Below are 27,698 nucleotides of genomic sequence, written 5' to 3' on the forward strand. Positions count from 1 at the left end.
GAAACACTGAGGCAAATGGGTGCTCCATATCTTGGCTGGCTTTAGGTATGAAGATCCAAACACAATGTTAACTAGCATTAGAAATGGTTCCACCACTTCTATACTTCTCGGAATGACATTTTCTTGAGTGTTTTAGGTAGTGGGAATGATTCTGGGGGCTTTCTGTAGAGAGCCGAGAACCTGCTGGGAGATGTTTTAAAAAATGAACTGTGGAAGCACACACACACACACACATACAGACACACATATATATACATACACATACATACATACATACACACACATACACACTGTGTGTATGTGTGTATGTGTGTGTGTGTATGTATATGTATATGTATATATATATATATATATATAGAGAGAGAGAGAGAGAGAGAGAGAGAGAGAGAGATTTTAACACAGGTTAAACATGAAAGTATATAAAGAAAAAATAAGAAATAGAAAAAAGAAAAGTGCAAGAAACTGTACAGATAGAGGAAGGAAGGAAGGAAGGAAGGAAGGAAGGAAGGAAGGAAGGAAGGAAGGAAGGAAGGAAGGAAGGAAGGAAGGAAGGAAGGAAGGAGATGTGACTTCCAATCTCCTTTACAACAGTTACAAACAAAGATATTATTCTTCCTCCCTCTTTAAGATTACTATAGGACTGACCTTTAAGACTTTCTCCCACACAAGCGGACAAAGGGGATGAAAGCTTTGATGTAGCAGTAGCTGCACTTTCTCTTGAAACTAAGGCTAACCCATCATTTAAGACTAATTTCTCTTAATTCATTAACTAATTACATTTTAAATGAAGACATCATATTATTAATGGCTTCCTTTTTCCATGTAAAAGGAAATAACTTGCAGTTCAATTAAAACACTTGTGGGTTTTTTTAGCATTATTGAAAGGGCAAAATTTTAAATATATCCTTTTGAGAGTGGCATATTGGAACCAAACTTATATTCCAAAGCACTCAGAGAATTACTGTTGTTGATTTATTTACTACATTTGTATAGCCGCCCATCTCACAAGCGTGACTCTAGGTGGCTCACAACAACAACAACAACAGAAACAGTAAAAAATAAAAAAAACAGCATACAACTCCCAAAATCATGATTAAAAATTCAATAAAACATAATTACTGTTAACCAGTGAATATAAATCATTTAATATAGCCATTGCCAAGGCTCACCACTATTGCTGAACCCACAGGCATGATTGCAGAGGCAAGTATTTTCACCCTTCCTAAAGGCCAGAAGGATAAGTGCCAGCCAAAGTTCTGGAGTAATGATATTCCAAAGGGTGGGCATAATGGCAGAAAAGTCTCTCCTCCTGGGTCCCATCAAATGAGACTTCTTAGTAGAAGGGACCCATAACATGCTTTTCGTCTCGGATCTGATAGGATGGGTAGATGTCCAGGGAGATGCGGTCCCTCAAATAACAATATTGTCGCTGTGGCTATTGTTGTTAATGTTTATTCAACTGAGGCTGAAAATCAGTGTGTCTTATAAGGAGGAGAAATCAACGATGCTACCCAACATTACTTGATTAATCTGAAGAAATCTAAAACTATTCAGTATATCTAGCAACTGTGGTTAGCAAACTCTAGTGGGTATGTTCATAAAGTGGGCATGTAAATAAAGAAACTCACAATGGCTTAACATGGTGGCCTGAGACAAAACATGGCTAATTGGCTTTTGGTCTAGCCACTGTAGTTTTTGAGCCATTTTTCTGGTTGACCATGTGCAATGAAGTCTTCATTGACTATATAGCTATCTTTGCATATTGTCTTTTGCATTGGTCCTGCTGTGACATTGACTTGCCAATGTTATATGCCACTTTGTGCAGTCATCTTAATGACACATGAAATAACCAACCATGACAGTCTGAATGATGTATATTGGAAAATGTCACTTTTTTTCACCCAAAAGATCAGTCACTGGCTTTTTCCTATTAAATGTTACCCAGTTTTAGCAGTTCACTTTTTCTTAATTCAGAGCCAATGAAATTACTTAATTATGAAATTGGATTACCATGTCCTGCTTAGATGGAAGCAGAGAAATATGCAGTGATTACAATGTTTATGAAGGTGGACTGTTCCTCTTAAAGGCCACGCTGAGTTCTTCATTTTCTTATGCCCCAGTATTTACCTTTGTATGAGTTATCATTCAACTTGTTGCAAGACACAGTTGTTGCTTTAGAAATTCTTTCAAAGGAGAAGAGAATGTCAGCAAAGTTCTCCTGGGCTGAATGTGGGACTCTTGCTTTTATTTATTAGAAAAATGGCCAGCGTATCTCTGTGAATATCTGATTTTTCATTCTACAGTCCTTTCTATGTTTTTCTGCAAGCTACTTGGTTTCACAGTAGAAGATAACCTAAGGCTTTTTCAATAGCAGTGCTTCTGTTGCTGAAGAGGGAGTTCTGCCCTTGGAAAAGGTTTGGAGAATTTTTGGTTTCATAAATAAATAAAGAAATCCACCCAATTTTTATGTTCACCAGTTTGATGGGGAAGGCTGAAAGACCAGCTCTACTGATTCATACACAGCTAGCACTACATTCCACTCTGGTAGGTTCAATGAGAGCTGGACCATAAGAAAGGATGAATGAAGGAAGATCGATGCTTTTGAACTGTGGTGTTGGAGGAAACTTCTGAGAGTGCCTTGGACTGCAAGAAGATCCAACCAGTCCATCCTCCAGGAAATAAAGCCAGACTGCTCACTTGAGGGAATGATATTAAAGGCAAAACTGAAGTACTTTGGCCACATAATGAGAAGACAGGACACCCTGGAGAAGATGCTGATGCTAGGGAGAGTGGAAGGCAAAAGGAAGAGGGGCCGACCAAGGGCCAGATGGATGGATGACATTCTAGAGGTGACAGATTCGACCTTGGGGTTGCTGGGGGTGGCGACGACCAACAGGAAGCTCTGGCGTGGGCTGGTCCATGAAGTCACGAAGAGTCGGAAGCGACTGAACAAATAAACAACAAAGGTTGAACACACATACATAATCCCCCAAATCATTAATAAATTAAAGCAGTGCTGAATTTTTCACTCCCCCTTTTTTGCTCATTCATCTCAACTGGGGAAGAAGCAAAAAAGGGAATAGAAAGGTAGCAAGGATGAATTGTGTTTGTTTTATTAAATATAAGAGGGAATGAGTTCAGACTCTCTCCCACACACACATACACACTATTATAAAGGTAAACCACTCTTAGGTCCTCTGAAGGAAAAGCAAAATTGAAAATAAACATGTATGATCTGAGGTTATTCCCTGTCCTTCTCCTACACGTTGAAAATCAGAGGCACCCCCTTGGAATATCAGATGGTTATACAATCAGTCCAAAAGTGTGCCACAGAAGGAACAGACTTCTTTTTTGCAACATCATTCAAGCAGGGGCAAGCACATGTGAGTGACAGGGATATCACCCCATCATTTGAAAAGAAATTAAGCCCAGCTTCTCTTGCCTTCTCCACTGTGCATTTAAAAGAACTTCTACTCTATGAGAGAGAGACAGAGACAGAATCTTCTATTGGGACCAGAGAGTTACCTGGAGAAAGGAGCAATATTACAGCAGGAATTCTTGTAAATTACCAATTATGATTCCCTGTGAAAATTCATTTCAAAAAACCATTTTGATCATTAATCTTTATTGTCTAATCTCCTACAAGTAACTGATAATTTCTGTTCAAGCATAAGTTACTAGGTGGCACCTGTCTTCTCAAACTGCCAGTTGTGATTTGCCTAGGTTATTTGGATTACTTTATATATATACTAGTTCAGTTCTACCTTTTTGTTTTGATATGTTGAGATCTACCTGGATGAACAGAAGTTCCTCATGGAGAAGTTGTCCATGACCAAGAAGACAACACAGGATGGTATCAGAGAAATAAGAGGCTAAACTAAATATCATTCTTGGCAAAATCTGGAAAAAAATTAGAGACTGATCTTCACCAACAGTGTCAGAAGAACATAAAAATTAAAATGTTCTCCCTAAATTTGGGCCCTCCAGCTCCTGCCATGGCTTCTCAAAATTATTGTACCTTTATTGAGAGAGTACCAAATGTTCTACATATTCATTGGGTAGCAGAGAAAACAATGATTTAAATGACTGAAGAGAGAATCTGTGGCTTCAGAAGCTGTAAATAAGGAGTGTGCAAATAAGACCTACTGCAAACTCTGTTTGTCTTGATCAGCTTTGAATTGACTCAGTTTGGATTTTTGGTCTGGATTGTCAAATCAAGCTGACTGAAACACGTTCATTCCATTTGACAAAAGCCACCGAATTCTTAGATGGATTTGGAGGCAACCTATTTGATCTGACAATTCAAATCAGTGATCCAATCTGTAAAGCCAGTTTGATTCATAGATTCAATAAATTGCCTTTTGGGATGGAGGATCTGTAAATCTTCACAAAAGCCCTCTTAATTAGCTGTAGTGTTTCTCAACCTCGGCAACTTTAAAATGTGTGGACTTCAGCTGACTGAGGCATTCTGGGAACTGAAGTCTATACATCTTATAATTGCTAAGGTTGAAAAAGACTGATCTACTGCAAAATTCTCACACACCTAGCCATGAGTTGGGTTTTGTCATTTACCAGTCTGTGAGATATACATCTACCTAACTTCAAAATTACCATGCAGTCTTCCTTTACAACAAGGATCTACAATTTGCAGCCTTAGGGCCAAAAGTCTCCTGTGGGAGAGTATACCCCACAGATCCCTTCTACAGTCTCCTGACAAGCTGCAATTCTTAATGTGACAGATGGGAAATATAGCTCTATGAATGTATTGAATTCTATTTCATTTTTGTTTAAAATAAATTTTAATCAAACCAAATGTAGCTTTTGCCCTAGGCTCACCCACATTTTAGAGGACATCCTTTAAGCCAGATGCAGTTTGCAATCTGAAAATGATGTCAGCTTTTTATTTATGCTGCAATGATGCTTATTAATTAATCTTACCTCTGCTGTTCAGGTGCTGTTTTAATTATTTTAATTTCTTGATTAACTTTTTTATTATTTTATTTTGCTTTTAATTAAATAGAATAAATGGAGGAAAACAAAAATAATGGAAAATAAATTATAAATATCTATGTTTAACCTTTTATTATGGATGTTATGTTGCTCTTTTGGATGTTTCAATATGGATGTTAAAATGTTTGCATGGGAAACTGTAGGGAAGGGGGCATAAAGTTAATAATTTAAAATATGTAACTTAAGTAGAATGCAGTTCCTTAGCCTTTCATCTTATGATAGCAGAGCTGTTTACAAAACGTAAAAAAAAAATGTTCCTAATCAGCTGGAGTTAAAAATTCAACAACAAAAGTTAGGAATTGTGTTAAGTAGATAGCTCCAAATGCCTTAATAAAAGAATTCCAATTGTAAAAAAGGCCAAAACAGATTTGACCTGGCACTTAAGGAATGTAATATCAGCACCAATCACACCTCCCTTTCATGGTTTGCACAAGAATGCAAGTATTTTAGTATTTCAGTATTCAGTTAGTTTCCCTTGGTAAAACGTCCTCTAAAATGGGGAAATTTTCATTCCATACAAATTTAAATGATCCTCCTCACATTTTTTAAATGCTCATGTGACTTTTTTTGTTTCTTTGCAGCAATTTGGTAAAATCTTAGATGTTGAAATTATTTTTAATGAGCGAGGCTCAAAGGTAAGCAACTGAATACACTTGTGGAAATGCTTAATTTGTTGAAAGTGTTTATTGAAAATCAGAGAAAGCAAATACACAACAGTATTAAAACCTCCTTAAGTATCTCCTTTAACAGAAATACCTATCACACTCAGGTTTTTGTTGGGATGGGGGGTGTCATTTACCCAAACAGCATGAAATTTATTGGTCTAATTTTGAGTCCTTTACAAGGAATAATTTTAACTAAGATAAGCTGCCACCAGTTAAATAGGAATATTGCTTTCTGCTTTTAAATATAATCAAGTGTTGTCTGCTGAATTCCTTTCCCATCTCCAATAATTGCCATATTCATTGTGAGATTAGCTCAAGCTTGCAGTGGGGAGAAAGGAAGAGATGGGTCATTAGAATAGATATGCTGCTCTTGAAACGGAAGCAAATAAGATAATTTAATATCCTCTGAAGCAATTACTTGATCAAGGATGAATTATGAAATTGCCGATGTTTGCATGGCTAGCAAAAATTGCTCCTCTGTTTCTGAATTTAAATACATGTTTGAGTTTTCCTAATTTGAAAGGTGAAAGATCGAGACTACAATTTTATACATACTTATATTACATACTTAATTTCCTTTTCAATCAATGAATGTAGTTCCCCAGTTTGTCTGTTCTGTATTATACTGTTACTATACTATACTAATTCATATGGCTGGATTTATAAATTATCCATCCAGTGGGATGCAGAAATAAGCTTTTGGCTCACATGTTCACAGGGATATCCACTGGGGTATGTGTCAAAAACCATCAAGATGGCCATTGTGGCTGCATGATAAACACCCCACCCCTTTGTATTTGCACACAACTTCAACATATGTACAAAGGACTGGGGCTTTCATCACACGACTGTGACCTCTGTCTTTAGCCTTTTGACCCCCTCCCTGTGAAACCCCTGCAGACTCATTTAACATGTAATGTATTTGCTTTATTTTAAATATATATTTCATCTGCTTGCCCAAATGTAACCAATCTATGTAGCCCACAGGACTCTCCTTGTGGTTGCTGGCACGAGCTGGTGAGGTCAAAAGTTTTATCTTTGTATTCTGCCAAATGAATCATTAATCATAGGAGCCTCACTCCTATAAGAGAGAATAGTTAGCCTTAATTAGATTGCTTATACCTGAAATATAGTAATTTGGTTACCCCAAGTGCTCTGCCTTTGAGGCCCACCTAAGATTTTCTCAGGTCATTGGCCTATCTTGCTGTGGTGGGAGAGGATCTCTGTCCTGACTTAGAAATTCTCACTAGACAAAGAATATGTATCATGATTCGGTATTATTGTCCAGTGCCCAATCTCAAGATGTTTTCAGTTTCCTATTCATACCCTCAGAAGTCAAAATGTGATGGCTTCTCTTCCCATTCTCCACTCCTGTCTTTTGCAGAATCCAGCCATGTAGTTCTATGTGGGGGAGAGAGTTTTAAAAAGCTGTTGCCAATGTCTCCTGTTATTTCACAAAGGGTGAATGTCCTTGATGTACATGGTGTGAATATGTTCTGTTTCTCTTCATTTGTTTTTGTTCTGATATAAAGGAAATGTCCTGTTTTTCTGTCCAAATGGTCATTTGGAAGTTTAAGCTGCAAGGTCCTATCTGTTCAAATGTGTAAAGCTGATATGAATTGCTTAAAGTATTATGCTAAATACATATTGGAAGGGTGAGTTATTGGATTAGTAATTTTTCATTGTAACATGACTCCAGGTCTCCCAACCGGAGAATATTTTGTATATGGGCTTCCAGTTTGTGCAATCACAGCTGAACTATTCATTTCATTGCTGGCAGCAAATGTGGGAGGCTGTTTGAAGATGTGTCCCATAGTACAGGACATACTAAATCCTGGGGTATTGTTAATGGATGTGAGCCAGTTTGATGTAGTGGTTAAGGCATCAGGCTAGGAACAAGGAAACTGTGAGTTCTAGTCCTGCCTTAGGCATAAAGCCAGCTGGGTGACCTTGGGCCAGTCACTTTCTCTCAGCCCTAGGAAGCAGGCAATGGCAAGCCGCTTTTGAAATCTTGCTGAGAAAACTGCAGGGACTAGTCCAGGCAGTTGCCAGGAGCCAAAACTGACTTGAAGGCACCAAAAAAAAAAAAAAAAGTTAATTGATATTTAGAAAGAGAGAGAAAGTCAAGATCTCTTTCTCTGAAGTAGAACATTGACTGGCCTAAGTTTAGGTCAGAACCAGATGTGACAATCAGGAAAGATGGCAAAAATGTCAGATAAAATAAAGATTAAAATTGTACCCCACCCGCCTGTTCCTTTCCCTCTTCACACAATCTTTGCTCTCTGTAAAATCAGGGGGAAAACATTACAGGAAGTTAAAAAAATGTTTTCAGAAGAGAATAATTAGAGCTGTGCAAAATGGGGAAAATTTTTCTCCCTGCTATTCATCTTTTTAATATCCCCCAAAGTCTTAAAATGTAGTCAAATGTATTCAAGTGTCACTGGAGAGCATCAGCTCATTCCCAGGGAGTGTACTGGGGAAAGATGATTTTCCCACTGGAACATGTCTAGTCAGTTTGGTTGCTCAATATGGAAAAACTCAGCAGATTAAGAGGAAGGAAAATCCTACCTCACCATCCCATACAATTCACCTGAATTGTATCCCATTACATTCTTGTGTTCCATAGCAATCTGTAGAAGGGTTTTTCTCTCACCATCACTAATGAGAAAAAAGTTGATTTATGCAATCCATCAGTTCATCCTGCCTGTACACAGTAGTTATATTGTCATGTAGCTGAATCACTTCTGAACATTTGATCTGTCTCCCAAAATGTAAAGGATCCCAACCTTAAACGTCTTGACCTTAGCTTATCAAAATGAATTTGTCCTCTTCCAGAATAAAGATCCCACTCAAAAAGATATACCCAGACAGATTTATAAATTTTGAGTTCTTCTCAAATCACTTTAACTATTTCATTTCGTGATCAACGGACATCATGAAAAGGTGACAATAATGTTTTGAGGTATAACTTCTATAGGAGACCCTCTCACTGATCCATATTTTTGAGAAACTCTGTTCACCATAATATCATGTTCTCCATAATAGCAGGTAAGCAAAAAACAGACTTTTATCCCTCCTTTGTTCTTTCTTAAAAAGTACAGCTGCCACCCACTCCCTCATCTTCTCTTCTGGCAACTCCATTTATTTTATTCTGAAATCCAAGTTCCATCTCATTTTAAAGAAGAACAGTTTCTCAAGGGTTATTAGAGCTTAAACTTGACTTCTTAGCCAACCCATAGCTTTGACATAGTTTATTCTGTCCAGCCTTATAAGCTAGGAGAGAAAGAGGTGAAGCCTGTTTAAATCCCATGTTGATCATGACAGTTATTTTACTTCTGCTTAGGTCAAATATAGCCATCAATAGCTGAACAAAATGGGTTCCATAACCATATTTTTCCCACCCTCCTTCCCAATGGCTCTCATTGATCTAGTTGGCATTAAGAAGGATTGCTGGGACACAGGGGCGTGATGGTAGATATATCGGTTGAGCCAGATGCAAAGGCATCTGGAGGTCAAGTTTTGTACATTCCTGGTCTATAATTTAGTCCTCTCCCCACCCCCAGGGCAAAAAAAAAAAAAAAGCTTTGGCTTCCAGACCTGAGAAAATAATTTCAAAGCCAAAGTTCCAACAGTCATTTATTTTTCAAAAATTTGTACACCACTCTTATCCCAGTTCATGGAGATGAGCGTACGCTCATAGACCTACTGGATCAGCATCCTGTTTCACACAGTTACCCAGCAGATACATCTAGGAAGCCCGCAAACTAGAGATGCTGCCAGCCCACTTTTTTCCATTATTGCTCCTGTGTGTCTTGTGTGTAGAGGTAGGCTGCCTCCATACTGGAAAGAAGTCCTTGATGGCTATCAAGGCAATGAATTTTATTGGGAGATAGATAGATAGATGGTAGGTAGGTAGGTAGGTAGATATAGAAGATAGACAGAAATAGATAGACAGACAGACAGACAGAGATGATAGAGACAGACTGATATTCTGCTCTAGCAAATGAATGTGTGCATGCATGCATGCCTGTGTGTGTGTAGTTATCTATTTGCTAGAGCAGAAATTTGTATTGAAAATCATTTCTGCTCTCAGTGGACCAGTTGAAGATGTTCCTCACCTGAAGGAAGATCTTCTTTTGAATATATATCCTGCTCCTGAAATAACCTCAAGGATTCACTGTGGTTCTAGTGATAGTCACCTATTTGGAGAGAATCAAGGTGTGAGAGTTGTACTTGAGTGGAAAGCCAGCCCACAGTTCTGCTACCTCCTTTGAAATAAATAAGGGATCTAATATGGGTGGTTGCTGAGACAAAATCTTCAAGTTGCTGCTACTTAGAGAAACGGCTACAGCATGATAGACCAATTTTTTTTCACCACCTCCACTGTCCAATCGTGCTTACTCATGCTGGATTTTCATTGTGAGAATCTGGTGGAAGTAAGTTGACCAATAAGTTTAGAGATGGCCTGTTTCCTTTCCAGTATGGGTAGCCTGCAAACGTTTTCTTAGTCCGAGGAGCATCAGCTGTGCAATTCATCGAGATTGAGAGAGGCCAGGCGCTTCAATTCTGTTCATCCCCTTGATTCCAAGAGTCAGTTTTGAAAAAAATGGAAAGGGAAAAAGATTTCTTTCCTATTCACCCCAAGCATAATACTGTAAGCAAATTCTAATAATAAATAATTAATAGTTCTGACATGCAGTGAATTGATGAAGGAAACTTTTTGGACTTCCATATTATATCTTATAAACCAAGGTGTGAACCAACTACAAAATGCCAACCATCTCCTCTGTAGTGGAGAGCTGATATAAGCCATGGGTCACAACAGGAGTATGATCAGTTTGACAGGTCCCTTTGCTGCATTTTTCTGTATTCATTTATGAGGGCAGAAAAAACAAAATCTGCATTTTTAAAATCAGTTCACATCGGAACTGATGACATTCTTTCAAAGAAATTCTCACTGGTTGAATGGGATGTTTTTACATTTATTTAACAACCAAGGAGGTGTGTGCATGTCTCATCTTATACTGTGCAGCCTTCAATGGTCTGCAGCCTCCCTCGGCTTTCCACATTTCTGTTAAATCAGAAGGGAAGATGTGAGTTTTTTTTCAGTAGTTACCGTCATTGCTGAAAATTACCATCATTGCTAAAAGGAAGTCCTGCTTTGAGAAGTTATTGGGGAACTTCTCCTTGCAATGATAGAAAATATGTATAGCTCAGGAGTGTAGTGTAGGAGTTATCTCAGCTTGGTTTTTCATTTGCTGATGATTCCTTACCCACATAGGTAAGGGCTATCCTCAGGGCTATGATCTTGGAGAACTTCTTCAAGACGTTCAGCTCGGAGAATTTTTCCTTACCCTGCAGTAATGTGGAGGTATTATCTATCCAGTTTCTTCACCACAAATGTGGCAGAGAATTTTGAATCAACATTTGTGCCCACCTCTATTTTTAAAAATTCTAAAAAACCTAAATGGAAAGCTGGCATATTAAAAATCACCGGCTTCTTGTATGGTTTTCTTGATAAAAATAATGTGGTGTCCCAGAGAGGCCTCATTAAATTCTTAGAAAATTGGTTTTAAAAAATTGGTGGCTTCAATCCATTCCTTTGTTTGGAGATGTCCACCTATTCAGAACAAAAGAAAACATAACTGTAAATAGCCCAGATCTTCAGATTATCAGGGGCGGTGGACAGGAACCTCACCAATCTGCCTTTTAGACTTATGTCTACTGTGGCAGCCATCTGTGAATGTGCAGGCATCTTGTGGTAGCCATTTGGTCAGAATGTCTACAACTTGCTCTCAAAATTCTGAGTGGGATCATTGGCTCAAAAAATCCCACCAACCCTCTTCATGATTGACACTAAGCTCTCCATGTACTTCAGGAGATGAGGGAATATTCAAGTCCAAACTTGGTTCCAGCACCCCACTGCATACAGAACATAGATTGTGTTTCAATCAACCTTGTGATAAATTAGTGTGTATTATTATTGAATAAATAGCACTACAGATATTGTTCAGGAATGATTATTTGCATTCTGATATGTGTTATATATTTATTCATACTACATAATTATATTTAATATAGGAAGTTTATGTTTAGTTCCAAACCCAATTTTGTTTTGTTGGCAGTTCTTTTTTTTTCTTCGTCTTTCCCCCTCTCTCATTTTCTTTTCTTTAAGAACAAAAGAAGTAAATATGGTAGATGACATCAGAATATAAATACCTCTAGTGTTGCATGTAAGAAATTTATTATTATTATTATTATTATTATTATTATTATTATTATTATTATTATTATTATTTTGCTCCACAATGGCACATCCAATTAGCCAATATACTCAATTGGGTTTGCATTGAGTGTTGAAATTGGTACCCACATTTTAGTTTGCACAAAGTTTATTATTCTGTTGATCCAATCTGCATGCCATTAAAAAGTGGTTCACTTTCTTTTCTCATCATTTTCTTCTTAGTTTTGTTTTCAATGTGATGACATGGTTCCATTGATTTGAACTTGTTTTGTTTTCTTTTTTTTTATTAGATTTCTTTTCCTCTGTAGTGAAAATTTAGCGAAAAAAATGAAAGGTATTTGGTGTTCATTCTTTGATATTCTTCAGGAGATTCTAACTAACTCATGAAAGAGAGATAAAAGTTGTTTACATTGGTTGCTTTATTAATTGCACATCTTGGGTCTGATTATAATTTCTTTCTAATTTGCATGTTACAGAAATGAAGAAAGAACAAGAGCCAATTAAATTAAGGAGGGAGTGAGATGAGAGAAAGAAAGGGAGACAGAGAGGAAAGAAAGAAAGAAAGAAAGAAAAAGAAAGAAAGAAAGAAAGAAAGAAAAGAAAGAAAGAAAGAAAGAAAGAACATGAGCAAAGAAGTGGTCGTTGTCTGAAATAATGATATGCATGTTATTTTCCCCTTTTCCCACCTGCATGTAGGGATTTGGTTTCGTTACTTTCGAAAATAGTGCTGATGCGGAAAGGGCGCGCGAGAAATTACACGGCACCGTGGTAGAGGGCCGTAAAATCGAGGTGCATGTTCAAAATATTTTCCTTTTCATCTTTTTTATAAATGTTTGCCTCACTCTCATTTGTTGTTTCAGATGCATCATTACTGTCTCTTCTGTGTTTCCCTTTTCCTTCCCATTGAGATATTATATATATATATATATATATATATATATATATATATATATATGGAATATATCATATATAGATATTACTATGTATTATATAATATTATATAATATTGTATAATATACTATTATATATATATGTATATATGTATATATATATATATAATACCTCCTTGATTTTATTATTTTTTCTTATTTTCTTTCGGTATGTTTTTTTTTTAATTTTTTCAATTTTTTGTTTTTTTATCATCACGATTACTGCTAAAAATTGTATGCCAGACGTGTGACAAGCTTTAATACTGTGCTATGATCTGAAAGGTTTTGTAAGACAATGGGTGCAATAGATTTTTTTAAAAAAATAAAATTGGAAAAACTCTCAAAATGAAGTGTTGAAGCAAAACAGTAAGGCCATTTTGGTTTGTGTGTGTGTGTGCGTTTAACATTTATTCTTTTTCCTTTATTTGGGATTCTGTTTCTTTTGTTTCTCCTCCATTTCCTCCCCTTCTTTTCACTGCAGGTTTGATGCAGGATTTACAGTGGCTTTCCAAATTATCTTTTGGCAATCAGAGAAATTTTCCATTTGAATAGCATTTCACTTAGATCCAAGAAAGAAACCAACAAACAAAGCAAGGACCATAAACTTTCCATTTTGGACACGTTCCCAGCCAAGTACTCAGAAGGTCCTTCTAATTTTCACCATAAAAGTCATTGTCTAAATGTATATAAAGATAGATATATATCTATCTCTATACTTAAACCACTGGATCCACTTCAACACTGCCTGAGTTGTATTTGTTAGAATCTTAAAAGCAAAAGAAAAAAAAACCGATTGAAAATTGCTGTCGTCTTTTGAGTAAGATGTTGCATATTTTGCCTTTCCATTTTCCCCTTTCGGCGGTGGCTCTTAGGGCCCTCACCATCTCAGTAACCATGGTAACTGTATACATGCCCCATGCTGGCGATGGTGCTGACTGGTAAGTGTAGAAGTCCATCTGCCGTTTCACGTATCTTTTTAAAGCGCTGATATATACCACGTGGATTTTTTTGACTTGTCGTCTTGAGTTTTCTTGATGCTCTCTCTATTTTTTTTTTATATATATATATATATATCTCGGTACGCCTGTAAACTGAGTGTCCGTTTTAAGCAAGCCTTGGAGACACTGACTGAACTAAGGATATGACTTTTGTGCACATCTTACTCAGATTGTTAACTCCATATTGTGTTAAATAATGCACCCTCTTTTATCCTTTTGTTAGCTGTGATTTTGAAAGCTTGAATGGTTTTGTTAGTTTCTTGCAATGAATAAACAAGGCTCATGTTCCCCAATGTTGAATGCTACATGTTGCTTTTCCAACAGTACATATTGAAAGGGTTATGTTGCACACTGCTAAGATTTGTCCTTTTTCTTTTTCTTTCTCTCTCCATTCTTTTTTAACCCCTGCGTACCTTGTCTCTTTCCCCTTTCTACTCCACCGCATGCTCCTTCATACAGTTTTTTTTCATGTTCTGTTTTTAAATATTTTATTGTTTCAGTGTTACCATGGAATAAAAAAAGCATGCTCTTAAATCTTCAATTATGCAAAGCCTTTTAATTTGCTTTTAATGTCTCTTTATTAAAGTTTAAAGGAAATGGTGTTACTTTATTGAAATGATTTGTAAGTTTTATAAAATGGTGATGAGAGTAAATGTAATTATAAATAGTATGATTTTGTTATGCGCCTCCTGCCTTTTATTATTATTATTTTTTTTTTAATTTTGGGGGGAATAAATTAAATTGCATTTAAACATGACTAATGCCAAAAATAAAGCATGCATTCATTACTATCATGGACCTTTTTATCTTGAAGAAGTGGTACTGATTTCTTTTTTTCTATGTGCTTAGGTAAATAATGCAACAGCACGCGTCATGACGAATAAGAAGACGGTTAACCCTTATACAAATGGTAAGAACAAGAAATACTGGTAGTTTTTTTGTTTTTTGTTTTTTGTTTAGCCTCCATCTCCTGATCTGCCTAAGGTAGGGGTGCATAACCTTATCCAAACCTTGAGATAAATGATGAGTCTGGGCCAGACTGAGAAAAACTGGGCTTATTCCAGACAAAACCGGGGTTTTGTTTAATTTAATATTCTTATTTTGATCACTATCTACAATTTTTTTTCCCCATCTGTCACATTAACAAATTACAGTTGGGTGCAGGGAGATCCATGGGGAGAGGAAGGGTCAGAAAATAGTGGCTGTGACCAGATGATTGAGGCCAAGGGGCTTTGATAGTGTGATCATGGCTGCCATCTTGGCTTTTATGACCCCCCTCCCCAGTAGATGCTGTGGCATTTTTGTAATGGCTGAGCTGTAGGTTGGCCTGTTGTGGAAACCTTGTTTAACTGCCCTGTGCTTGAAGCAGACATTAGCAGTAAATGGTCAGGTGGCATTCATTCTTTGAGGAGAAATTCCAAAAGGTTAATGTTGAACAAGACAGTTCTGTACAAAATCAGTGTATATTGGGGAAAAGTGTGCAAAAAAGTATTTTTGCTTAGCTGCATTTAAATTATGCATGTGTTGTGGAAAGCTGCATAACAGGAAAAAAGTATATTGGAGGTGCGTCTCTAGAAAAAAAATGAACTATGCTGTATGCCTGTAAAAATGCAAACATAAACTATAAGTCAAAGAAATATAATATCTGTATGACAGATTTGGGGGCATTTTTTGAAGAAAATGATTTACTGAGAACAAAAAATGATGGTAACATAATAATATGTCAGGGCCTACCATACGGATCCTATTTATTTATTTATAACATTTATATGGCTGCCCATCATGTACTAAATACCATACGGATCCTATCTATCTATCTATCTATCTATCTATCTATCTATCTATCTATCTATCTATCTATCTATCTATTTATAACATTTATATGCTGCTCATCTTGTACCAAATTCTGGGTGGCTCACAACCAAAAGATAAAACCACATCTATGTACAATAAAAATATTAAAATCAAAAACATTAAAACCAAAAACATTAAAACCAAAAAATATTTGAACCAAAAAATCCTGGCACTGTAACTAAACTTAGCTCACCCTCTCCCAGGTCTTGGGGGAAAAGCCAGGTCTTGAGTGCTTTTCAGAAAGTTAAAAGGGTGGGGTCTTGCTGAACTTCAAGAGGAAGGGTGTTCCATAGGGCAGGGGCTGCCATGGAAAAGGCATGCTTCCTAGGCCCCATAAGTTGCAAACATTTAAGGGAAGGGGGTAGAAGCGTGCCCACCCTATCTGATCTGGAAGGATGGGCAGATGTCCTTAGGGAGAAGTGGTCCCACAGGTAACCTGTCATGAGCACTGATGGTGAGCAGGAGGGGGCCCCTATCCAGGGGGGAAAATGCATGCGTAGTACTGAGGAGTTAAGCAGCCATTCAAAGAGACACAGATCAGATCCACCTTGACTTTGGGGTTTATCTGTCTGGGCTTTTCCCACGCTTCTTCAGTTTGTTAGGATTTTCTGTCTAACATAGCAGTAATAAAATACTAGAGACCTATTCCTTGTCTCAGCATGGTTCCTGACTGTTAGGACATCTATCCTAACAAACTCTACTACTCCCATTGAAAGAGGGAGGAACAAAAAAAAAAAGGAAGAGACATTTGGGAAAATGTCTTTGGAAAACCAGGAAATTCGGCAAGCCATCCAACAACTGGCAGCAGCATTACAACAACATCAACAACAAGTAGATCTCCAGATCAACACGTTACAAGCTGCCATGCTACAGCAGTTACAACAACCAGCTCCGATTAACCCACAACCGGTGCCAGCAGCAGCAGCAGCAGCTCTGCCAGTAGTCTTGAGATCCCAGGGCAGTCTACCAGAGAAGTTTGGAGGAGAAGCAGGACAGTTGAGAACCTTTCTCACACAGTGCACAATGTTTTTTGACAGCAGACCGGCAGAGTTTCCCACAGACAGAACCAGAGTCACCTTCATCCTAAGTCTGCTAAAGGGACCAGCAGCCAAATGGGCTATTCCCATGGTGGAGAACAACGACCCGATTCTCAACGACTACCAGAATTTTCTGGCAGAATTCCGAGCACACTTTGACGACCTGATCAGAGAGGTCACTGCCAGCCGGGAAATTCAGAAGCTCAAGCAAAGCAACAAGGGGGTGGGAATTTGCATTGCTGATTTCAACCTGTTAGCAGGAGATCTGGACTGGAATGAGAGTGCCTTGAAAGACCAATTCAAACAGGGGCTGGATGAAGAAATTAAAACTGAATTAGTGTGCCAGGGAACGCAAGCTACCCTAGAAGGTTTATATCAACTGTCTGTGGTCATAGACACCAGGCTAGAAGAGCTCAGACAGATGCAGCCATGGAGAAACAGGGGGCTCAGAGCACTTCCAGAATTTCCAGCTCTCTCCGCAGCATCTCTTTACTCAGGACCAGAGGAGCCAATGCAAATCGGGGTGAGCAGGAGGCTTATTTCTGAGGCTGAGAGACAGAGAAGGAGAGAGAGAGCCCTCTGTTCCTACTGGAGAGTCCAGGGGCACATGGTGAGAGCTTGCCCAGCGAGAAGCCAAGCAAATTCTGTAAGAGCCCCAGGGCAAGCAGCAGAACCAAGAGCCACCTCCACCTCGACTTCCAACCAGGGAAACTCCGTCGGTCTCCCTACACAGAGCTCATCAGGGAGACCATCAATCAATTAAGAAGGACTCATTCCGAGGATTCCAGGCAATCCTTTTACTACTTACCAGTCACAATGCACGTAAACCCAGAGCACCAGGTCAAGCTAGAGGCCCTTGTGGATTCCGGAGCTTCCACCAATTTTATTGATATACAGACTGTACAAGACCTGAACATCCTGACCATGGAATTGCCACGTCCCATAGAAGTTGAGACCATTGATGGCCAGCCCCTCAAGGCAGGGCCGATTAGAAGGTTCACAGAACTGGTGCAACTAACAATGGGAGACCACACTGAGTGGATCCAACTTTATGTTACTGCATCACTTAATGTGCCTATAGTCCTGGGCACACCTTGGCTGAAGATCCACAACCCATTTTTGAACTGGACTACGGGAGCAATCTCCTTCCTAGCTAAGGAATGCCAGCACCACAAGATTCAAGCCACTCTTCTCTCTCCAGCAACCAACGCAGTCATGGAAGCAGGGGGGGTCCAGTTGCCAGCCAAGTATGCAGATTTTGCAGATGTTTTCAGCGAACAAGAGGTCACAGAACTACCCCCCCCCCCCATAGAGACTGTGATTGCACCATTGAGTTAATACCAGGAGCCAAGATTCCAGCAAGGAAACAATATCCCATGTCACCCAAGGAACTAGCCACCTTAAAGGATTACTTGGATTCTAATCTCCAAAAGGATTTCATCTGACCATCTACTTCCCCAGCGCCTGGTCCTACCTTCTTTGTACCAAAGAAGCCTGACCCGTTGGCACCGGCAAACCAGGAGGCACCCATGAGAGTGGTGCATGATTTCAGTTCCCTCAATAAAGTCACGGTCAAGGAAAATTACCCACTCCCCCTTATATCTGATCTGCTGGATCACTTACAGAAAGCATGCATTTTTACTAGGTTGGACCTCAGGAATGCGTACAATCTGATCCGGATGAAAGAGGGGCATGAATATCAGACTGCCTTCAATACCAGGTTTGGTAAATTTGAGTACCTTGTTTTGCCCTTTGGCTTGTCTAATGCAGGAGCCATATTTTCCCGATTTATGAATCAAATTTTCTCTGATTTACTAGATAAGTATCTGGTCATTTATCTAGATGACATATTAATATTCTCTGAGGATGCTACAACTCATGTAACCCATGTATGTAATGTCTTACAAAGACTGAGAGAGAACAAGCTGTTTGCCAAGCTAGAGAAGTGTGCCTTCAATTTAACTGAATTACATTTCCTGGGCTATAAAATATCAACAGAAGGCATATCCATGGATCCTTCTAAGGTCCAGGCAATTCTCTCTTGGCAACCCCCCTGAAATGTGAAAGAGGTACAAAAATTTCTAGGGTTCTGCAATTTTTACAGGAGATTCATAAATAAATTTAGTGACAGGGCTAAACCCCTCACACAGCTTTTGAAGAAAGGATCAAAATTCATTTGGGCAGAGAGGGAGCAAGCAGCCTTCCAAGAATTTAAGCAGCTCTTTGCATCCCAGCCGCTTTTAAAGCACCCTGATCCCACAAAGCAATTCATAATGCATTCAGATGCTTCAGATTTTGCTATTGCGGCTGTTTTATTGCAATATACTAACAAAACAGAGAATACATTGCTCCCTTGTGCATTTTTCTCCTGCACACTCTCACCAGCAGAGAAACTATGATGTTTTTAACAAGGAGTTGCTGGCAGTTAAAGCAGCATTTCAAGAGTGGAGGCACTGGCTAGAAGGTGCAACCTTTCCTGTGAAAGTTTGCACCAATCACAAGAATTTACAGCTTCTACAAAACACCAGATCCCTCACCCCACGCCAAATCAGATGGAGCCAGTTTTTCTCCCATTTCAATGTTGTTATTTCTTATGTTCCCGGGGCACAGAACAGTTTGGCAGATGCCCTGTCTCGATCCATTCAGGCAACCCCTGCTACTCACCAGAACGTGCAGGCTACCATATTACAACCTCACAACTTTCAGCAGTCTATGAGGGGGAACCAGACAGAGATTTTAGCAGCAGGCAGACAAGCAGAGGATCTATTTACAAGAGTCAGAGCTCAGCATCAACAGGACCCATATGCCAGGGCCAGGATGGATGACCTCCAGAGGAGCCCGGAAGACACTGCCTCCCCATTTAATGTGGAGGCAGGAATCCTCTGGCATAGCGGGTGATTATACATTCCCCCCTCATTGAGGGAAGAAGTACTGAGACTTTGCCATGACCATCAAATGGCAGGCCACAGAGGTGTTTTCAAAACTCTCCCTAGAGCTCTGAGAGACTACTGGTGGCCTAAGATGACTGCAGACATAAAGGGTTACATTGCTTCTTGTCACACCTGTAGATGAGCCAAGCCTCTCCCAGGGAAGCCCACAGGACTCTTGCAGCCCCTACCCACCCCCAGTAGGCCTTGGGATACAATCTCCATGGATTTCATCACTGATTTACCCCCGGTCCAGAGGCTGACTTCCTTACTAGTGGTGGTGGACCTTTTCACTAAAATGGTGCATTTTATTCCTTGCAAGGGCCTCCCATCTGCACAAGCCACAGCAGAGTTGTTTATGGACCATGTTTTTAGGTATAGAGGCATGATAAATCACTTGGTGAGTGACAGAGGCCCTCAGTTCACTTCCAAGTTCTGGAGGGCCCCTTTCCAGTCATTAGGGGTCCAGATCCACCTATCATCATCACATCATCTGGCTAGTAATGGGCAAGCTGAGAAAATTAACCAATGGTTACAGCAGTATCTCAGGTGTTACACCACTTATCACCAAGACAATTGGCCAGCCCTGCTCCCCATGGCAGAATTTACTTATAACAACTCTGTGCAATCCTCTACCAAGATGTCTCCTTTCCAGGCACTCTACGGGGTTAACCCTCGGGTGTTGCCCACCTCCTCCCAGCAGGGAGCTGTTCCAGCCACGGCTGATTTTCTTAAAGAGCAACAAGCCACACAGGAGTTGTTAAAGGAGCAGCTGAACAGGGCAAAGAGTGCGTACAAGAGAGCTGCAGATGCTCACAGACAAGAGGGGCCAGCGATTGCAGTAGGAGACAGAGTGTGGCTCTCTACCAAGTTTTTGACCTCTACCAGGCCCTCCAAGAAGTTGGACTCTATGTTTGTGGGCACTTTCACTGTGGTACAGCAGATAAATCCAGTGGCTTATTGCTTAAAGCTGCCAGCATCCATGAAAATCGATCCAGTCTTTCACAGAGCCTTGATAGCCAAAGACCCTCCCCCAAGTATCTTACGATGGCAAATGCCCCCCCCCACCTCCAGTAATTGTGGAGGGGGAGGAGGAATACAAAGTCGAAGAAATTCTGGACTCTAGGAGGAGGGGAAGGGGCATCCAATATTTAATACACTGGAAAGGGTACCCTGAGGAAGAGCGCACATGGGAAAATGCCAGAGATGTGCATGCACCAGCACTGGTTCAACAATTCCATCAGCTTTTCCCACACAAACCCAAGCCTTGCACTCTACCAGAGATTCTTCACTTGGCCTAGCAAGCAGAGGAATCCCAAGCAGAGGAGTTCGTAAGTTGGCAACCTCCACCTCTGCCAGAGGCTCTGAGGCCAGAGAGAGAGGAGGAGGGGGAGCCGCAGCCCTCCACCTCTGGCTTGCATTTCCCAAGGGGGAGGGGGGAAGAATCTTCTAATTATCTAGCTATTTTCCAGCAGCAGCCACCTGGGCCAGAAGCGTTATCAGACCTGGAGAGCAGCAGTGATTCGTCCTTGGAGGAGTTTTCCTTTGAAGAATTTCCATCATTGCCCAGTTCCCATGGGAGCTTGGAGGGGGGGGCCCTATCTAGGGGGGAAAACACATGCATAGTACTGAGGAGTTGAGCAGCCATTCAAAGAGACACAGATCAGACCCGCCTTGACTTTGGGGTTTATCTGTCTGGATTTTTCCCATGCTTCTTCAGTTTGTTAGGATTTTCTGTCTAATGTAGCAGTAATAAAACACTAGAGACCTATTCCTTGTCTCAGCGTGGTTCCTGACTGTTAGGACATAACCTGGTCCCATGCCACATAGGGCTTTAGGGTAATAACCAGCACTGTGAATTGTACCCAGAAGGAAACTGGGAGCCAGTGCAGCTCGCACAACAAGGGTGTAATGTGGCTGAACCTAGGGGCACCCATCACTGCGCATGCTGCCACGTTCTGGACTAGTTGTGGCTTCCACGTGGTCTTCAAGGGGCAGCCCATGTAGAGCACATTGCAGTAATCCAAGCGGGAAGTGACCAAGGGATGAGTGAAAGAGAGCAAGGCCTCCTGGTCCAGGAAAAGGTGCAATTGGCACACAAGACAACTCTGTACAAAGCCCCCCCCCCCCCCGTCCCAGCTGCCACCTCCTCCTGAGCAGGATCTGTGAGTCTAGGAAAACCCCCAACTGCACACCAGCTTAGTCTGGGGAAGTGCCACCCCATCCAGAGTCAAAGGTGACATATCACCTGGGCCATGGGTGGGGGGCAAAGACCCAGAGACACTCCATCTTGCCAGGGTTGAGCTGAAGCCAGTTTCTCGCTGTCCAGACCCTTACTGCCTCCAGGCACTCGGTCAGTGCTGCAACAGTATCACCTGCCTGACAAGGGGTGGAGATGTACAGCTGGGTATTCATTCATTCATTCATTTCTCTCTCACATTTCTGTACCGCACATTTCGCAAGCAACTCTGGGCAGTTTACAATTCAATTAAAATAACAAGAGATTAAAATCATAAAAAACAAATACCTCATAAAAACGTAAATATAAGATATAGAAAATATTTAAAATTATACAAAATATAAATTCCTCATGGCCACATCACAATGGCAGCCACCCCCATGGTTGACTATCCCCCCTCCCACCCCAAGTGAGGTGGCAAAGCCAGGTTTTCACTCCCGTTCAGAAGGCCGGGAGAGTGGGGCCCTGCCTCACCTCTGGCGGTAATGTGTTCCACAGGGCGGGGGCCATGGCAGAGAAGGCCCTCTTCCTGGACCCTGCCATACTGATGATACCACACCCCATGATGTCAGGCGACCTCTAATTTAAACTAATCTGGCTAGGATTTATTCTACAAAACATTCCTTGATTCAGGAGATTGAATCTTAATATTCTATCAGGGCAAGATCTCTTCAGTCATCCTGGACAGATGGCAATCCAGCATTTGTTTCAAGACCCCCCAGTGAAGAGGAACCTATACAGTAACTTCAAGAGGCAACCTCTTCCACTAGTCGATAGCTCTGATCATCAAAAACGTCCTCCTAGTATGTAATATCTGTCCTGCATCTATTCCCCTGTAGTTTAAATCATTGGTTCTGGATAGCTATTTATTGTCTTACAGGAATAGAGAAAGATTCTTTTCCATTTCTTTTTCATGTTGCGTATAATGCAGGGAAGCAATGGGTATCTTGTACAGGTCCCTTTAACTGTTAAAAACTCATAGAACTGGTCGATATACAGTTTTTGTTGTTTATTCGCTCAGTCGCTTCCGACTCTTCGTGACTTCATGGACCAGCCCACGCCAGAGCTTCCTGTCGGTCGTCAACACCCCCAGCTGCCCCAGGGATGAGTCCGTCACCTCTAGGATATCATCCATCCACCTTGCCCTTGGTCGGCCCCTCTTCCTTTTGCCCTCCACTCTCCCCAGCATCAGCATCTTCTCCAGGGTGTCCTGTCTTCTCATTATGTGGCCAAAGTATTTCCGTTTTGCCTTTATACAAATATACAGCAGTTCCCCTATTTTCTTCTTCCTCCTCTGTATTCCTTTCTCCCCTGTTCTTCACAACAATCCTGTGAAGTGGGTTGAACTAAAAGCCAGTTACAGTGCTGTGATCAAGTGGGAAGCTGAACCGTCCCTTCTCACTCATAGCCAAACACTCAAACTCAGTGTTTCTCAACCTTGGCAACTTTAAGCATGCTGGCTGGGGAATTCTGGGAGTTGAAGTCCATTCCACTTAAAGTTGCCATGGCTGAGAAACCCTGCTCTAACCAGCGTCCTTGTGCTGTTAGTGTAATAATTATTAAAAGTTGTTGCAGATTAATTCATTGTTGTACTTTCTAAGTGCAACAGAAACTTTTCTGTGCTTCCTTCTCTCTCTCCTCTTGTTTTTTGGTCTCCCTGGGGTGTCAATCTCAGCTTTTGAACAATTCTTTTGAAAACCTTGGAATTGGGCATATCAAAGCCTTCCATTCGGCCTGTTTCCATTATCCTGTAGCTTTCTAAAGAAATATCTTATTTCTCTGACGCTGCTTCAGAAAAAAGGAGGAAATTTTACCCAGCTTGATCAAGGCAGAATCGGCTGTAAAATATTTATTTTCACCCTCCACCCATTGTGCAGCTCATTAGTGAGATAGTTTCCTTCCATCATCGATAGTGGGGCAAAGAAAAGTGGGCAGCTTTATTTTTTAATGATTCTGTCATGTTTATCTCTCCCCATCATGGCAAAATGAAAAACAAAATATGAGCTAAGTTTGAGATATCATTACTAAGCTAGTTACAGTAGATCATGGAGAAAGTCTGCTTTGAAATGTTGTCTGCTTTTTCTTGGCGAAGACATTTTTCCTCCCTGGACCACCTTGATCTAAATATTGTTAATCCAAACAATTCAAATGAAGACCAATTCTTTCTTCCCAAACCTTTGCCCCCAAATGCCATTACTGAGATAACAGTTGTCGTCGTCGTCATCATCTACAACAGCAACAAGGGGCACACAGACAAAAACACTTGATCAGGTCAATACATCTTATTTTGTTTAGTCAACAATGTATTATCCCTAAGTAGCATTGGCTTGGTGTCTGTATTTGAATGTATTGACATACATTCTTTGACAAGAACTGTTATCTCATTCTTATTAACACTGGTTTTGTTATCAACCATTCTATGAGTTAAAAGTACCATCTTTTCACATACAGGCATTAGGAATCTCTCAATGTTGTTTTTTCCCATTTTCTCAGTTTTGCAGATACAGCAAGTTTGGGTCATCAGATTTGAGAATCTATTAATTCAGAATTTAATTAAGGATTTTGTCCATGATTTGCATGTATTTGTGTACCCATTTTTTCCAAACCTGTCTTACTGTTTGCAAATTTTTTTGGCCCCAACCTTGTTGTATTTCTATCAATCTGACTCAGGGGGATGTTCCAGAGGGTGGGTGCTGGAGCAGAAAAGGGTCTCCTCCTGGGTCCCATCAGATGACATTCCTTCATGGAAGGGACCCACAACATGCCCTTCTTGCTGGGCCTGATGGGATAGGTAGATGTGACTGGGGAGAGGCAGTCCCTCCAGTAGCCTGGCCCCATTCCATATAGGGCTTTATATGCCCTATATGCACCTTGAATTGAATTGAAATTTGGTGCATTCCTTGCTCATTCTGACCCTCTTTTGCTGAGTGAAGTGATCTGAACTGTGATCCCATTGACCTGAACGGAAGTCCAGCTTTCTACTCAATCTGGGGTCCTAATACAATGATACTTACAGTGATACTGATCAGTGATCATCGGCCAGGGTCAAGCCACCACCCAAATAGCCTTCCCCCTTAACAGTCACTCTCCGTTGTTGCTGGCAAGGATCTTATACTATTTGTACTATGTAACTCATTTTTAGCTTGCAGTAGTGCAGATGGGATCTATACAGTTTTGCATGCCAATCATGCTAAATTATGTCTCTTCCTTGTCCAGGTACTCAGTCTATCTATCTGCATAAGAGACTTTTTTTTTCCTCCCTGATCCTCTCTCTTCCAAAAGTTTCTACCTGTGATCAGTATTGTGACAGCAAGACAAATTCACAGAATTGCACCCACAGTAGTGAATTTACCTGCTCTAATGGTGAAGACTTGGTTCCCTGGCAGTTCCTCACTCGTATATGTCAAACTTCGCCTCACACTTGATTAACCCACACAGTTATGGGCCAGCAAAGACTTCATTGGCAAGACAAAGTAAAGTTTAATTGCTGTTATTTTCATGATAAATGAAGTCTTTCCAGAGTGAGCTTCACCAAGTTAGATGATACAGCCATCAAATTGGGTGGGAGAAGGAGATGAAATATGAGAGCAAGTTTCAGCTGAGATCATCGATCTGCATCTTCCAGAGCACCATTCCCCCCCCCCTTCCTAAGACAAATTGAGGTACCATTAGGATAACTTAAAATGTCTGAGGTTATCTTTCAGCCTCCTTGACAGGAAAGTCTGACAGATGTGAAAAACCAGCCAAAATTGCTTATCTGTTCAGAAGTAGAAGAATAAAGATATTATAGAAAATTAAATTAATTAAAGGCTTTTGTTGGTTAAGTATTAGGCTTAGATCAGCTTGGAAGATTTGCGGAAGGATGAAAATAAATCTTGCTTTCCTTCTCCCTTTCCTCCCCCCTCCCTGCCCTTTTCCTCTTAGGCTGCAGTTTGCTTTCTGACATTGTTCTAAAACTTACTTGTATGGTTATTGCACAGTCTAAAGTAGGCAAAAAAGAATGGTGTAAATAAAATGGATTCATCAAGTTTTATGCATCATTTAGAAAAGGCGTGCACCCCGACCCAGTTTTTGTGTTCCTCGGGAGTCTCTTCTGACCATTTTTGTAAAGCTCAGCAGCAGTTTTCTGGTATTGCAAGGCAGGAAACACACACAAATGGCTGTGTGGCTCAACAGTAAGCCTAGCAATAAGATCAGCTTAGCTTTGTTTATGAAATAATGGCCTCTACCTCCAAGTGGGTTAAAAATGAAGATGCTGGTCTTATCAACTTACATGGTATGTATCTACCTCTCAGGATTATGGTCTACCTAAATATTAATTGTGGCCCTGGCCACTGAAAGATTGACTACCCTATTTCAGTATGACAGCAGCTTTGTAATTCCTAAAAACAAGACAAAACTAAACAAAACAAAACACCATATTTGTTTATTTGCTAAAGGAAATCTCGACCTCAGATGGCCAATGGACACGTCCAAGATTTACTTTCTTGGCAACAATGTGGAAGTGGTTTGCCATTGCTTACCCCTTAACACACACACGCACACACACACACGCACACACACATGAGTTTCCCAGTCTGGCTTCCAGTCCTGGCAGTCTTTCATCCAAGTCTTTCATCTGGTCCAACCCTGCTTAGCTTTCTTTTAATTTATTTTACAACAAAATAAAGTTCACATTGTGCCCTAAAATGCCTGCAGTAAAATAATAGGTACATCGTCAGTGTAAAAGATAAGTTCTGCTTTTATCTTCCATTAAAAACTTGGGGAAGTGGAAAGTTCATAACCTTTTGTCTGAAACCTAACAAAAGGTGATAAGTAGACTTCTTTTTATGGAAAAGATGTTCGAGAAGTCAGGTTCATTTATATATGAACCCAGGAATTAGCCATTATGCTAAGCCATGAAATTATTTATTAGGGTAGAGCATGTTACATAAGCACACCAGTGGTGTTTTGTTAATCCAGGTTTAGGATTTAGTGTGTTGTGAGAGTAAAGTCCTTTTAAGCCCTTGCAATTTAAAACCAGGAAGAAGTTTGTCTCTGTTCATCAAGTGAAAACAAAGTTATTTCATACAATTCTTTAAAAGATATAAAATAAAAATTGTACAGTTCCAACTGACAGTAATTAGAATGTCATGCCGTAATCTCAAATTTACCGTGTTTGGTTTCCTGTCTTTACTACAGGTTGGAAATTAAATCCAGTTGTTGGTGCAGTCTATAGTCCAGAATTCTATGCAGGTAAGCATATGTATTATGAATTTTGAGGTGGTGGTAGGGGACAGGATTATCCAAATGGTGCGTTTTGTTGCTTTCTATCAAATCAGCCTGTTTCTTTGATTGATAGAAGCCAAAAGCTCTCTAGGACTCAATTCAATTACATTTATTAAGAGCGAAAAGTGCAATTTCCTAGGTAGTGTTTCTCAATCTTGGCAACTTTAAGATGTGTGGAGTTCAACCCCCAGAATTCCCCAGCCAGCAGGGGGAATTCTGGGGAATTCTGGGAGTTGAAGTCCACATGTCTTAGAGTTGCCAAGGTTGAGAAACACTCTCCTAGATCCTACTAACCTTTAATTCTCTTTTGTTGAAATAATTGATTTAATGGCAACGTGCAAAATAATGTGTTACTAGCAATAAAAGGCTGCCATCCCAAAAGGCATCTGTGTATCACATCATTTCCCACTCCCCAAAGTTTGCTAATGCTTTACACATGGACTCAGACCTGTTGAAGGCTCTTCTCCAAATGTGTGAAAATGATTCCTCTGAAGAGGCACACCACCTTAAAGCAGCATTACATTCTT

General features: G+C 40.2%; 1 protein-coding gene across 1 annotated transcript in view; it reads left to right on the forward strand.

The window, feature by feature from the left end:
* Window positions 1–27,698, forward strand: part of RBFOX1 (RNA binding fox-1 homolog 1) — a 188,414-nt gene that overhangs the window by 52,557 nt on the left and 108,159 nt on the right. Inside the window, exons 3-6 of the mRNA XM_063314589.1 lie at window positions 5,592–5,645; window positions 12,616–12,708; window positions 14,696–14,756; window positions 27,085–27,138. Coding sequence (XP_063170659.1) covers window positions 5,592–5,645; window positions 12,616–12,708; window positions 14,696–14,756; window positions 27,085–27,138 — 262 coding nt within the window. The remainder of the gene's footprint in view (window positions 1–5,591; window positions 5,646–12,615; window positions 12,709–14,695; window positions 14,757–27,084; window positions 27,139–27,698) is intronic.

Source organism: Candoia aspera, chromosome 14 (assembly GCF_035149785.1).
Source record: "Candoia aspera isolate rCanAsp1 chromosome 14, rCanAsp1.hap2, whole genome shotgun sequence".
Classification (NCBI taxonomy): domain Eukaryota; kingdom Metazoa; phylum Chordata; class Lepidosauria; order Squamata; family Boidae; genus Candoia; species Candoia aspera.